The 13,382-nt window shown below is 43.4% G+C and overlaps 1 protein-coding gene across 2 annotated transcripts in view; it reads left to right on the top strand.

Annotated features, from left to right (window-relative positions):
* The window catches only part of RGR (retinal G protein coupled receptor), a 51,901-nt gene extending 39,591 nt beyond the window's left edge, over positions 1-12,310 (top strand). For both annotated transcript variants that reach the window (XM_063958863.1, XM_063958864.1), the window contains exons 6-7: positions 5,874-5,987; positions 11,944-12,310. In XM_063958863.1, the coding sequence (XP_063814933.1) occupies positions 5,874-5,987; positions 11,944-12,087 (258 nt within the window). In that variant the 3' untranslated portion in view covers positions 12,088-12,310. The remainder of the gene's footprint in view (positions 1-5,873; positions 5,988-11,943) is intronic.
* The last annotated feature ends 1,072 nt before the right edge of the window (positions 12,311-13,382 follow it).

Genomic DNA, 13,382 nt, shown 5'->3' with positions numbered 1-13,382 from the left:
GCCCACCTTCCTTGTGGAATGGGCATTTACATATTTTTGGCTGTGGCAAGCCTGCCACAGAATGTGCAAGCTGAATTGTACTACAAATCCAACGAGCAATAGTCTGCTTAAAAGCAGGGGCACCCAGCTTGTTGGGTGCATACAGGATAAAACAGCAAGTCAGATTTCCTGACTCCAGCCGACCTGGAAAACTATATTTTCAGGGCCCTGACAACATCCAGCAACTTGGAGTCCTCCAAGTCCCTAGTAGCCGCAGGTACCACAATAAGCTGGTTCAGGTGCAACGCTGACACCACCTTAGGGATAAACTGGGGACGAGTCCGCAGCTTTGCTCTGTCCGAATGGACAATCAGATATGGCTTTGTGAGACAAAGCCGCCAATTTTGACACTCGCCTGGCCGAGGCCAGGGCCAACATCATGGTCACTTTCCATGTGAGATATATCAAATCCACAGATTTGAGTGGTTTAAACCAATGTGATTTTTGGAATCCCCAAAACTACGTTGAGATCCCCCAGTGCCACTGGAGACATCAAAAGGGGTTGTATATGCAGTACTCCCTTAACAAACTTCTGGACTTCAGGAACTGAAGCCAATTCTTTCTGGAAGAAAATCGACAGGCCGAAATTTGAACCTTAATGGACCCCAATTTGAGGCCCATAGACACTCCTGTTTGCAGGAAATATAGGAATTAACCTAGTTGAAATTCTTCCGTGGAGCCTTCCTGGCCTCACACCATGGAACATATTTTCACCTAAACTGTGATAATGTTGTGCGGTCACCTCCTTCCTGGCTCTGACCAGGGTAGGGATGACCTCTTCCGGAATGCCTTTTTCCCCTAGGATCCGGCGTTCACCCGCCCCTGCGTCAACGCAGCTGCGGTAAGTCTTGGAACAGACATGATTCTTGCTGAATCAAGACCCTTCTTATCTCTTGAAGTTCCGGTTACCAAGTCCTTCTTGGCCAAACCGGAGCCACGAGTATAATTCTTACTCCTCTCCTTCCTATAATTCTCAATACCCTGGGTATGAGAGGCAGAGGAGGGAACACATACCCGACTGGTACACCCACGGTGTTACCAGAGCGACCCAGCTATTGCCTGAGGGTCTCTTGACCTGGCGCTTCAGGTGAGACGCCATCTTATGACCACCTTTGGTCTTTCCCAACGGTTTACAATCATGTGGAAACTTCCAGATGAAGTTCCCACTTTTCCGAGTGGAATTCATTCCTGCTGAGGAAATTCAGTTTTCCACTCCCGGAATGAACACTGCTGACAGTGTTATCACATGATTTTTCGCTCAGCGAAAAGTTCTTGCTGTCATTGCCCTCCTGCTTCTTGTGCCGCCCCGTCTGTTTACGTGGGCGACTGCCATGATGATGTCCGACCAGATCAGCACCGTCTGACTTTGAAGCAGAGGTCTTCCTAGGCTCAGAGCATTGTAAATTGCTCTTAGCTCCAGTATATTCATGTGGAGAAAAAGTCTCCAGACTTGACCACACTCCTTGGAAATTTCTTCCCTGTGTGACTGCTTCCCAGCCTCTCAGGCTGGCATCCGTGGTCACCAGAACACAGTCCTGAATGCTGAATGTGCTGTCCTCTAGAAGATGAGCACTCTGCAGCCCCCACAGAAGAGACACCCTTGTCCTTGGAGACAGGATTATCTGCTGATGCATCTGAAGATGCGATCCGGACCATTCGTCCAGCAAATCCCCCTGAAAATTTTTTGCGTGAGATCTGCCGAATGGAATTGCTTCGTAAGAAGCCACCATTTTTCCCAGGACTCCTGTGCATTGATGCACTGATACTTGGCCTGGTTTTAGGAGGTTTCTGACTAGTTCGGATAGCTCCCTGGCTTTTTCCTCCAGGAGAAACACCTTTTTCTGGACTATGCCCAGAATCATTCCTAGGAACAGCAGACGTATCGTCGGAAAAACGCTGCGATTTTTGGAATATTTAGAATCCACTCGTGCTGTCGTAGAACTACTTTAGATAGTGCTATTCCGACCTCCAACTGTTCTCTGGACCTTTCCCTTTTCAGGATATCGTCCAAGTAAGGGATAATTAAGATGCCCTTTTCTTTTGAAGAGAGTCATCTTTTCGGCCATTACCTTGGTAAAGGCCCGGGGTGCCGTGGATAATTCAACGGCAGCGTCAGAAACTGATATTGACAGTTCTGTACCACGAACCATAGGTACCCTTGTTGAGAAGGGCAAATTTGGACATGTAGGTAATCCTTGATGTCCAGGGACACCATATAGTCCCCTTTTTTCCGGTTCGCTATCACTGTTCTGAGTGACTCCATCTTGATTTGAACCTTTGTATGTAAGTGTTCAAAGATTTCAGATTTAGAATATGTCTCACCAAGCCGTCTGGCTTCAGTACCACAATATAGTGTGGAAGACTAATACCCTTTTCCTTGATTGTAGGAGGGGTACTTTGATTATCACCTGCTGGAAATACAGCTTGTGAATTTTTTCCCAATACTGCCTCCCTGTCGGAGGGAGCCTTTGGTAAAGCAGACTTCAGGAACCTGCGAGGAAAAAAATGTCTCGAATCTCCAAACTGTACCCCTGGGATAATACTTTGTACGATCTAGGGGTCAACTTGCGAGTGATCCCACTGCACGCTGAGACTCTTGAGACGACCCCCCACCTCACCTGAGTCAGCTTGCACGGCCCCAGCGTCCTGCTGAGGACTTGGCAGACTCGGTGGAGGGCTTCTGTTCCTGGAAAGGGGCTGCCTTCTGCAGTCTACTTCCCTTTCCTCTATGTCTGGGCAGATATGACTGGCCTTTTGCCCGCATGCCCTTATGGGAACGGAAGGATTGAGGCTGAAAAGACAGTGTCTTTTTCTGCTGAGATGTGACTTGGGGTAAAAAGGTTGGATTTCCCAGCTGTTGCCGTGGCCCCCAGGTCCGATGGACCGACCCCAAGTACCTCCTCTCCTTTATACGACCATACTTTCATGTGCCGTATGGGATCTGCATCACCTGACCACTGTCGTGTCCATAACATCTTCTGACAGATATGGACAACGCACTTATCTTGATGCCAGAGTGCAAATATCCCTCTGTGCATCTCGCATATATATATATATATATATATATATAGACTGCATCCTATTAAATGCTCTATATCACTAAAATATTTTCAGTCAGGGAATCCGACCAAGCCAACCCAGCACTGCATTTCCAGGCTGAGACGATCGTTGGTCGCAGTATAACCACCGTATGTGTGTATATACTTTTTAGGATATTACTCCAGCTTCATATCAGCTGGCTCCTTGAGGGCGGCCGTATCTGGAGACGGTAACGCCACATGATAAGCGTGTGAGCGCCTTATCCACCCTAAGGGGTGTTTCCCAACGCGCCCTACCTTCTGGCGGGAAAAGGTATAACGTCAATATTTGCTATCGGGGTAAACCCACGCCTCATCACACACTTCATTTTATTTTATCTGATTCAGGAAAAACTACGGTAGTTTTTTCACTCCCACATAATACCCATCTTTGTGGTACTTGTAGTATCAGAAATATGTAACAACTCCTTCATTGCCCTTAACGTGTGGCCCTAATGAGGAATACGTTTGTTTATTCACCGTCGACACTGGATTCAGTGTCCGTGTCTGTGTCTGTGTCGACCGACTAAGGTAAACGGGCGTTTTAAACCCCTGACGGTGTTTTTGAGACGTCTGGACCGGTACTAATTGTTTGTCGGCCGTCTCATGTCGTCAACCGACCTTGCAGCGTGTTGACATTATCACGTAATTCCCTAAATAAGCCATCCATTCCGGTGTCGACTCCCTAGAGAGTGACATCACCATTACAGGCAATTGCTCCGCCTCCTCACCAACATCGTCCTCATACATGTCGACACACACGTACCGACACACAGCACACACACAGGGAATGCTCTGATAGAGGACAGGACCCACTAGCCCTTTGGAGAGACAGAGGGAGAGTTTGCCAGCACACACCAAAAACGCTATAATTATATAGGGACAACCTTATATAAGTGTTTTCCCTTATAGCATCTTTATATATATTTCTAACGCCAAATTAATGCCCCCCCTCTCTGTTTTAACCCTGTTTCTGTAGTGCAGTGCAGGGGAGAGCCTGGGAGCCTTCCCTCCAGCCTTTCTGTGAGGGAAAATGGCGCTGTGTGCTGAGGAGATAGGCCCCGCCCCTTTTTCGGCGGGCTCGTCTCCCGCTCTTCAACGGATTCTGGCAGGGGTTAAATATCTCCATATAGCCCCCGGAGGCTATATGTGAGGTATTTTTTGCCAAATAACAGGTTTCCACTGCTGCCCAGGGCGCCCCCCCCCCCAGCGCCCTGCACCCTCAGTGACTGCCGTGTGAAGTGTGCTGAGAGCAATGGCGCACAGCTGCAGTGCTGTGCGCTACCTTAAGAAGACTGAGGAGTCTTCTGCCGCCGATTCTGGACCTTCTTCTCTTTTCAGCATCTGCAAGGGGGCCGGCGGCGCGGCTCCGGTGACCCATCCAGGCTGTACCTGTGATCGTCCCTCTGGAGCTAATGTCCAGTAGCCTAAGAAGCCAATCCATCCTGCACGCAGGTGAGTTCACTTCTTCTCCCCTAAGTCCCTCGATGCAGTGATCCTGTTGCCAGCAGGACTCACTGTAAAATAAAAAACCTAAACTAAACTTTTCTAAGCAGCTCTTTAGGAGAGCCACCTAGATTGCACCCTTCTCGGCCGGGCACAAAAACCTAACTGAGGCTTGGAGGAGGGTCATAGGGGGAGGAGCCAGTGCACACCACCTGATCCTAAAGCTTAACTTTTGTGCCCTGTCTCCTGCGGAGCCGCTATTCCCCATGGTCCTTTCAGGAACCCCAGCATCCACTAGGACGATAGAGAAAGATACATTTGTGAATAGGCCACACTGATGTGTAATGGAGGATGTATAGTATACTGTGAATACTGCAGACTAATGATGTGTCATCTTATTAATCTCCCTTTAATTTGCATCAAGGCTTTGTGCGCTATATAGGGGGGTACACACTAGGCGATTTCAGCCTAAAAAATAAACGATAACGATATAAATGTCGTTATCATTTATTGTTAGGCTGAAATCGCTCAGTGTGTGGGGAAAATATTGGTGACCGATGAACGATGTGCACTCCAGCACATCGTTCAGCGATCACCAATATTGAGCTGACATGCAGCTCAACGCGTCAATGTCGGGTTTAGCAGCATGTTCGGGAATGCTGGAGGTGATGACACTGAACATTATCGTTGAATGATAACTTTGTGTGTACGCACTATATCGTTAAACACTATATTGTTCAACGATAGTTATCTGTCGCCGGCATTCCACAATCGGGTAGTGTGTAGTGTGTACCCGCCTTAAGGCAACTTAATATGGTAGTTCATCTGGTGAGTGTGGCAAAGTTTATTGGAAGATGGATCTGATCAGGAAAGAAACCTGTTTTACAGAGGAGCCAATAAGGTGTCTCATCTTAAAATGAGAACAAATAATTACATTTTGTTTTTAACAGATATTTAATTCTATCTGCTGCTACACCTAATTTAGAAGACTACAGTATATTTCGAAAATCATTTCAATACAGAAAGTGTATTTATATATATCAAAAGGTTATGCTAGATAGGAACACGTAGCAGTAATTCAAATGAGCTGGTAGCAGTCCTTCCATTTAATATTTGTATTGCTAGCATGTCTGCACATTAATCATTTTGATACTAGACAGCAGGAGATTATACACGTTCCTTGCAAAAAGTCATTTCTCGGGATTAAGTGACTTGGATAGATTTGTGCCTTATAACCAATTTCTATCTCTTTGTTAATTTAATAATGCAATATCAATATTCTCTAAATTTGTAAATGCCTTATATCCTTAGATGAACACTGGCATCCCTGTAAAATCATTGATCATCTGCTGGGGGCCATATTCACTTCTATGCTTTTATGCAATCATTCAAGATGCAACTATCCTGTCTCCCAAGTTACGCATGGTAAGAAAATCCCATTAGTTTCTTTACTGTAAAGAGTGCTAAAGTAGTACATGACTATAGGGGAATTCAGATACTGTAGGTGCAGTGCTTGCCACACAGGGAAAAGCTTGGGTTTCAATTAACTGGCATTTTCCCACTGCGGTAAACCATGGTTTAATGTGCGCTAACCCATAGATTAAAGTGGTTTTCTAACTGTCCAGGACCCATTCAAATTATTTTTGATTAATGTAATAGGCAAAACCAGTGCTGGTGGCTGTCAATTATAAACATGTGGACAAATAGAAACAAATCTTGCCTCTCACCACACAATTGAACCTAAGGATGGCATATAAACACAATTTACTTAATTTCATATTTCTTTCTGAATTTCTCAATAAAAAACTTTTGGTCTAGGGGTGCCGTGAAAAAAATGTTGATACTCTAGGGCGCCGTGATTCAAAAAAGTGCTGGAACCTATGGGTTTTCCAACCTATGCTATGCGGGGTTCCCACAGCTAACTGAATTGGACAACGTGTTCTATAAGCTGCGCTGTAAACCCTAGGCATAATCTCCCCCTATATCTTTTGTGTTATCTGATTATGATTAACATTACACTGTTTTAATATTTGCTACTTTCATGTGCTTGTTAAAATATGTCAAGCATATATTTATACAGGTTGAGTATCCCATATCCAAAATGCTTGGGACCAGAAGTATTTTGGATATTGGATTTTTCCGTACTTTGGAATAATTGCATACCATAATAAGATATCATGGCGATGGGAGCAAAGCCTAAGCACATACTGCATTTATGTTTCATATACACCTTGGGGGTAATTCCAAGTTGATCGCAGCAGGAAATTTTTTAGCAGTTGGGAAAAACCATGTGCACTGCAGGGGGGCAGATATAACATGTGCAGAGAGAGATAGATTTGGGTGTGGTGAGTTCAATCTGCAATCTAAATTGCAGTGTAAAAATAAAGCAGCCAGTATTTACCCTGCACAGAAACAAAATAACCCAACCAAATCTAACTCTCTCTGCAGATGTTATATCTGCCCCCCCTGAAGTGCACATGGTTTTGTCCAACTGCTAAAAAATTTCCTGCTGCGATCAACTTGGAATTACCCCCCTTATACACACAGCCTGAAGGTCATTTTAGCCAATATTTTTAATAACTTTGTGCAATAAACAATGTTTGTGTACATACACACAATTCATTTATGTTTCATAATTCATAATCGCCTTATACACACAGCATGAAGGTCATTTCATGCAATATTTTTAATAATTTTGTGTTTTAAACAAAGTTTGTGTACATTGAGCCATCAGAAAACAAAGGTTTCACTATCTCAGTCTGACTCAAAATTTCCGTATTTCGGAATATTTGGATATGGGATGCTCAACCTGTACTTCTAACAAAATGATCCTGCTACAGTAGAACCTTGTAGTCTGAAGCACATATGCCAAGAGGTATGTGTACAATACAAATGGAAAAACATGATGATAATAATATGGGTGTTCAGTAGAAGCACTATAAAGATAATGGCTGATCCAGACAACATCAGTAGCATGTCCCTGGGAACAGACAGATTTGGATGAAATTACTTATGCTCTGTACACACTTGTAGATATATCTGCAGATCAATTGATCTGCAGATATATCTACAGACGGACCAGGCATATACACTGCCCGATCTGTCGGGACTGAAGTCACGAACTGGGCGGGCATTTACATGCGCCCGTCCAGTTGTGCTGTCAATCACCACAGGCATCTGCAGCAAGTGTATATGCGGTCATACAGCACGATGCGCCAATATATCGTTCGCTATACTGGCCATAGGCTGTGCTGCAGGGCCGACGCAATATGCCTGTGAACGACGGCGTTCACAGACATGTCGCTCAAACACACTGACCGAAGGACCTGCGATATATCGGCGATTCAGTAGAACGGCCGATATATCGCCCAGTGTGTACGCACCTTTAGAAGTGAGTTGATAACACATTTCCTGCAATGGTAAATACAGTATGTATGAAATTCAGAAGGGTTATCTACAGTACTGTACATCACTAATCATAAGGCAGATAGTAAGCTTTTCTTTAAACTTTAGAATCTAAAATGTTTAACTTCTAAAGTGCCTAGTAAAAATAAATAAGAAGGCCAAAATACTAAGGGCCAAATTCAACTAGCTGCAAAATAACAATAATTTACAGCGATTGTTGTCTTTGTCATTTTCACATTTTTTTTTTTGCAGCAAAAACAGTTTTCAGATAGGTGCAGTACTTGCCACACAGGGAAAAGTTTGGGTTTCAAGCTCAGAGCTATTCAATTAACAGGGATTTTCCCACTGGGGTAAAACATAGTTTAATGTGCGCTAACCCATAGATTAAAGTGGTTCTCAAACTGTCCAGGACACATTCGCGATTTGTCCTATTCAATTGCAAATTTCTGAAACAGGGATTGCAATTGTTGCTGAAAGTGAAAAATGGGTAAATCTGTCTATACCCCCAAAAAAGCTAAATTAACATCTGATAACAGTATAAATGTTTTTATTGGTTATAACAAATGTATTTCTGGTACTTAAATAAGGTCATACAAACGTTATATGCATTTTTTTTTTTAAATTAAAAAAATTATAGAAAGCTGTTTTTCCCCCCCAGCAAAATAAATGCTAAAATAAAATTTGGGGTACATAAAAATGGGACAAAAAAATATATATTTGGGTAATTTTAGGGGATTAAAAAAAAGGGGGAAACAGACTGATTACTTCCATCTGCAAGTCTAAAAGCACTTGTTCCACTCACAAAGCACCTCAATATACCTGTCCCTTACCTTGCACCCCAATTTCCATCATTTTGCACTTTCTCACCACAAAAATGACATCTCATTATTGGCCAATTAAAAATAATTTAAAACTTCTAAGTGCCTAATTAGTCATTCAGGGGGCTGTCCCAGGGGTTCAGAAGTAAATCCTGACATTTTTAACTTAAAATAGGGATTTTCCCCAAGTTTATCACCTGATCAGTTGGTGAATTGAAATTTGCAGTAAAATTACAGCAAATCGGTTTTCTGACAATTGGCGTTTAAGGTGGTTTAATTGAATTCGGTCCTAAATGTACCTCGCTGTCAAATATCCATCCAGCGTTGTGTGCATTCTGATGACAAAGGAGCTACCTAACGGTAGTGACCAACATCAAACTGTGTATGATGGGACACCAAAAATAGATCTAATAAATATATATATATATATATATATATACACATAGTCCATATATGTATTTTTAAAATAATATAAGGATGGTAACCTAAACAGATTTTAGGCATTATAGCAATAATTCTCAAATGCATTCCCAAAGGTACCCTAACAGTCCAGGTGTTAGAGATATCCATGCTTGTGCACAGATGGTATAGTGTAATCAAACTGACTGAGGTACTAATGAAATCATCTGTGTTTAAGTATGGTTATCTTTAAAACCAGGACTATTCAGGTACTTTGAGAACCACAGCTAATCTTCACCTGCTACTTCTGTGTTATGCCCCAGTGTTTAAGTGGGAGAGAACATATCATCATGCAACAAATCAGATCATAAGAATTCTCACATCAGCAAAGAATAGTTCTAGTGACCAGTGTGCTTAGAGTAATCTGTCCACTCATGTGATTGTGCAATTGAGGATATGACTGCCTTAGACATAGAAATTGCCTTATATTGAGAATGGCAATTAAAGCAAACAGAAAGCCACAGACTAAAAATTAGACTGTAGAAGGAGTAGACGCCTCCAACAGTACAGATGATGGTCATGAGTCTCTAAGTAAACGGGTTTGGGAAGAGTGGAAGGACTGGTGTTAAAAATGTACATCTACGTGAAACAAAGTCTATGCATCCAACTTGTTTTCATCAATTAAACCAAAATGATCCATTACAGATATGGGGGGTCATTCCGAGTTGATCGCTCGCTGGCTACTTTTAGCAGCCATACAAACGCATTGTCGCCGCCCACTGGAGAGTGTATTTTCGCTTTGCAGAAGTGCGAACGCTTGTGCAGCAGAGCACCTGCAAAATCTTTTTGTGCAAAACAAGACCAGCCCTGTAGTCACTCTTCGTGTGTGTTGATTCTAACAACGGAGGGACGGCTTTTGACGTCACACACCCGCCCAGCGAACGCCCAGCCACGCCTGCGTTTTTTCAGCCACGCCTGCGTTTTACCAAACACTACCTGAAAACGGTCAGTTGCCACCCAGAAATGCCCACTTCATGTCAATCTTCCTGCGTTCGGCCATGCGACTGGCATGTTCGTTAGACTCTGTGCAAACCCACAATGCTCATTGTACCCGTACGATGCGCCTGCGCATTGCGGTGCATACACATGCGCAGAAATGCAGAATTTTAGCCTGATCACTGTGCTGCGAACAACGGCAGCTAGCGATCAACTCAGAAGGACCCCCATAGTGTAGACAATAAATGGACATCCATTCAGTTAAAGATTTATCATGGGAAAATAATTATAATATCAAAGATAAATAAAACAACATTGGGGGTAATTCAGATCTGATCGCTGGGCTGCGTTTTATGCTTCCCTGCGATCAGATAGTCGCAGCCTACAGGGGGAGTGTATTTTAGCTTTGTAAGTGTGCGATTAAATGTGTAGCAGAGCTGCACAAACTGATTTTGTGCAGTCTCTGCGCAGCCCAGGACTTACTCTTCCAGTGCGATTGAATCCTGCTGATCGGGGCCAGAGCCGACATCACACACTCTCCCTGAAAACGCTTGAGCCCGCCTGTGTTTTTCCGGGCACTCCCTGAAAATGGTCAGTTGCCAGCCACAAACGGCCTCTTGCACCATCCCATCACTGACCAGCGAAGCCCGTTGTAGCTGTGCGGTGCATATGCATGCTCAGTTCGGATCTGATCGCCCGCTGTGCGAAAATGCACAGCAGCGATCAGATCTGAATTAGGCACATTATCTTGAAAATGGCAGGGATGAATGTTCTGATATTGAAAGTGGCAGTGATCTGTACACTAATATAATTGTGTAAATGGGTACAGGGCTGGGTCAGCTAGGAAACTATTATGATGATGTGGGTAAAGGAATAAAGGCAAGAAGTAAAGTTATATACTGAAGCACAAACTCACCCAAACCAAAATACTGTAGTACAGTGAGGGAGCGATTCAATTAGCTGACAGCATCTTGCAGGCTAATGGATTGTGATATATCTGGTCAGGGAACTCTTATTTGTATAAGCTCACACCCCATAGAGGTACTGACAAAAAGAAGTGGGATTTTCCTGCTGTAATGGCCAAAGATCAGCACAGTTGCAGATTGCACAAGTTCCAACAGAATTGAATCAACTCCAAATACTGAAACTTTTGCCAATCATGTCAACTAATGCACGAAGATTGTAGAGTAATGGTTCATCCTTCATCTCTTAAACTGCTAGGACAGTGGTTTCCAAACTTTCTTGAACAATGGCGCCCTAGAGAATCAGAATTTTTTTCACGCCACTCCTATGCCAAAAGTTTTTTGTTGATACATTTGGAAAAATTTTAAATTAAGTAAATTGTGCCTTAGGTTCAGTTATGTGGTGATGGACAGATTTGTGCTTCCGATTGTCCATGTTTTACGATTGGCAGCCACTAGCACTGTTTTTACCTATCACTTTGACCATAAATCCTGGACCACCAAACCAAGAGCCTTGTGGCAACCCAGGGTGCATAGGCACGTAGTTTTAGAACCACTGTGCTAGGAAAACTTCAGGAATAAACTTAAAAATAGCTGTAAAATCTGCTGATTGCCAAAGATTAATAGTCACAAACATATCAAGTACAGCATGGCGTAAGAATAGTCTATAATTAAACAAGGTGAAAACACAGCAGGTATTTCATTGACAAGTGAAGAAACAATTTTGCAGTAATAAACAAATACCAACTAACAGGTTTTCTTTGTTCACATTGAGCCTTAGTTGTTTGTATCTTCACGCAGATGCCTGCTATCCTAGCCAAGATATCCCCTGCAGTGAATGCTTACGTATACGGACTTGGAAATGAGAACTACAGAGGAGGGATCTGGCAGTTTCTCACTGGACAAAAAGTTGAAAAAGCTGAAACTGATAATAAAGCAAACTAATGTGTCTTAAACAGCTTTGTTTTCCCAAGTAATGGACAATGGGAAGTGTTTATGAAAACGTAGGCAGCCTGGTAATGCCTTAAACCAATCTGTTTTGTGCAACTTTTACATCCTCCATGTGAACGTAATAATTCACTGCTGTTTAACACATTGCCAACTGCTAATCTCTTGCAGTAAATTGCACCATTAAGTACAATAAAAATGGCCATCCATGTAAAATGTAGCTATTATGTTATGTATTTCCCACTGCAATACTAAAAAAGCTTTGAATGCTCAAAAAACGTATTACTATAAACAGATAGGGCGGTATCCAATTACCCGCGGTCATTGACCGGGGTAATTGCTTCACCGGTGGCTATCCTAGTAGCCCCAGTAAGCCGGCATGAGCCGTGGCTTATCAGGGATTTTGTTCCCAATGGTTTATGGAGGGTTATTGGATACCGCCTTTTCCCAATGTTTTATCGTAGGTAATTGGATACCGCCCATAATGTTTTATTTTAGTAATCCACCAAAAACATTAACATGCCTGTGGCTTTACATTTTTAATTTAACGTTTTTGAATAAAGAATATACAAGGTAGTCTGCATATTGTGCACCCTATAGTATACTGCACTTACTGTTTTGCACAGTAAAACTGGCAGTTACACATATGGGTGAGGTCAGGGGCGTCAGAACGTTTTTAGGTTGGGGGGGCAAGATAGAATCTAATTTTGGCGCCCCTGAATTGCTGAATCTCTAAATTTCACCCCCTCATAGTTAATGCCTCCTAGTTAATGAAATGTAATCGCAGACTGCACATAGGGGTCTATTTACCAAGCCTTGGATGGAGATAAAGTGGACAGAGATTAAGTACCAGCCAATCAGCTCCTAACTGTCATTTTTCAAACACATCCTGTGGCATGGCAGTTAGGAGCCGATTGGCTGATACTTTATCTCCGTTGACTTTATCTCCATTCAAGGCTTAGTAAACAGACCCCACAGTCACAGTACAGCACATACGGCAACGATGAGCGTGGCTACATCCGTATATCCTTATGGGATGGTAATTATATCCCGGCGGACAGGATGCCGGCTGTCAATATACTGACAGTGGCATCCCGGCTGCAGCGGGGTGAGCGCAAAGAGTCCCCTTGCGGGCTTGCTGCACTAACCATGCTGCGGGCTCGGTGGCTTGCTGTGCTCGCCACAGGTTTTATTCACACTCTATGGGTGTCATGGGCACCCATGAGTGGGAATAGCCTTGGCGAGCGCTGTCGGCATTCCCGGATCCTGAACGCCGGGATCCCAACAGCCGG

This window comes from Pseudophryne corroboree, chromosome 3, assembly GCF_028390025.1.
Source record: "Pseudophryne corroboree isolate aPseCor3 chromosome 3, aPseCor3.hap2, whole genome shotgun sequence".
Lineage (NCBI taxonomy): Eukaryota > Metazoa > Chordata > Amphibia > Anura > Myobatrachidae > Pseudophryne > Pseudophryne corroboree.
The sequence above is the reverse complement of the archived record's forward strand: the minus strand, read 5'-3'. Positions and strand labels throughout refer to the sequence as shown.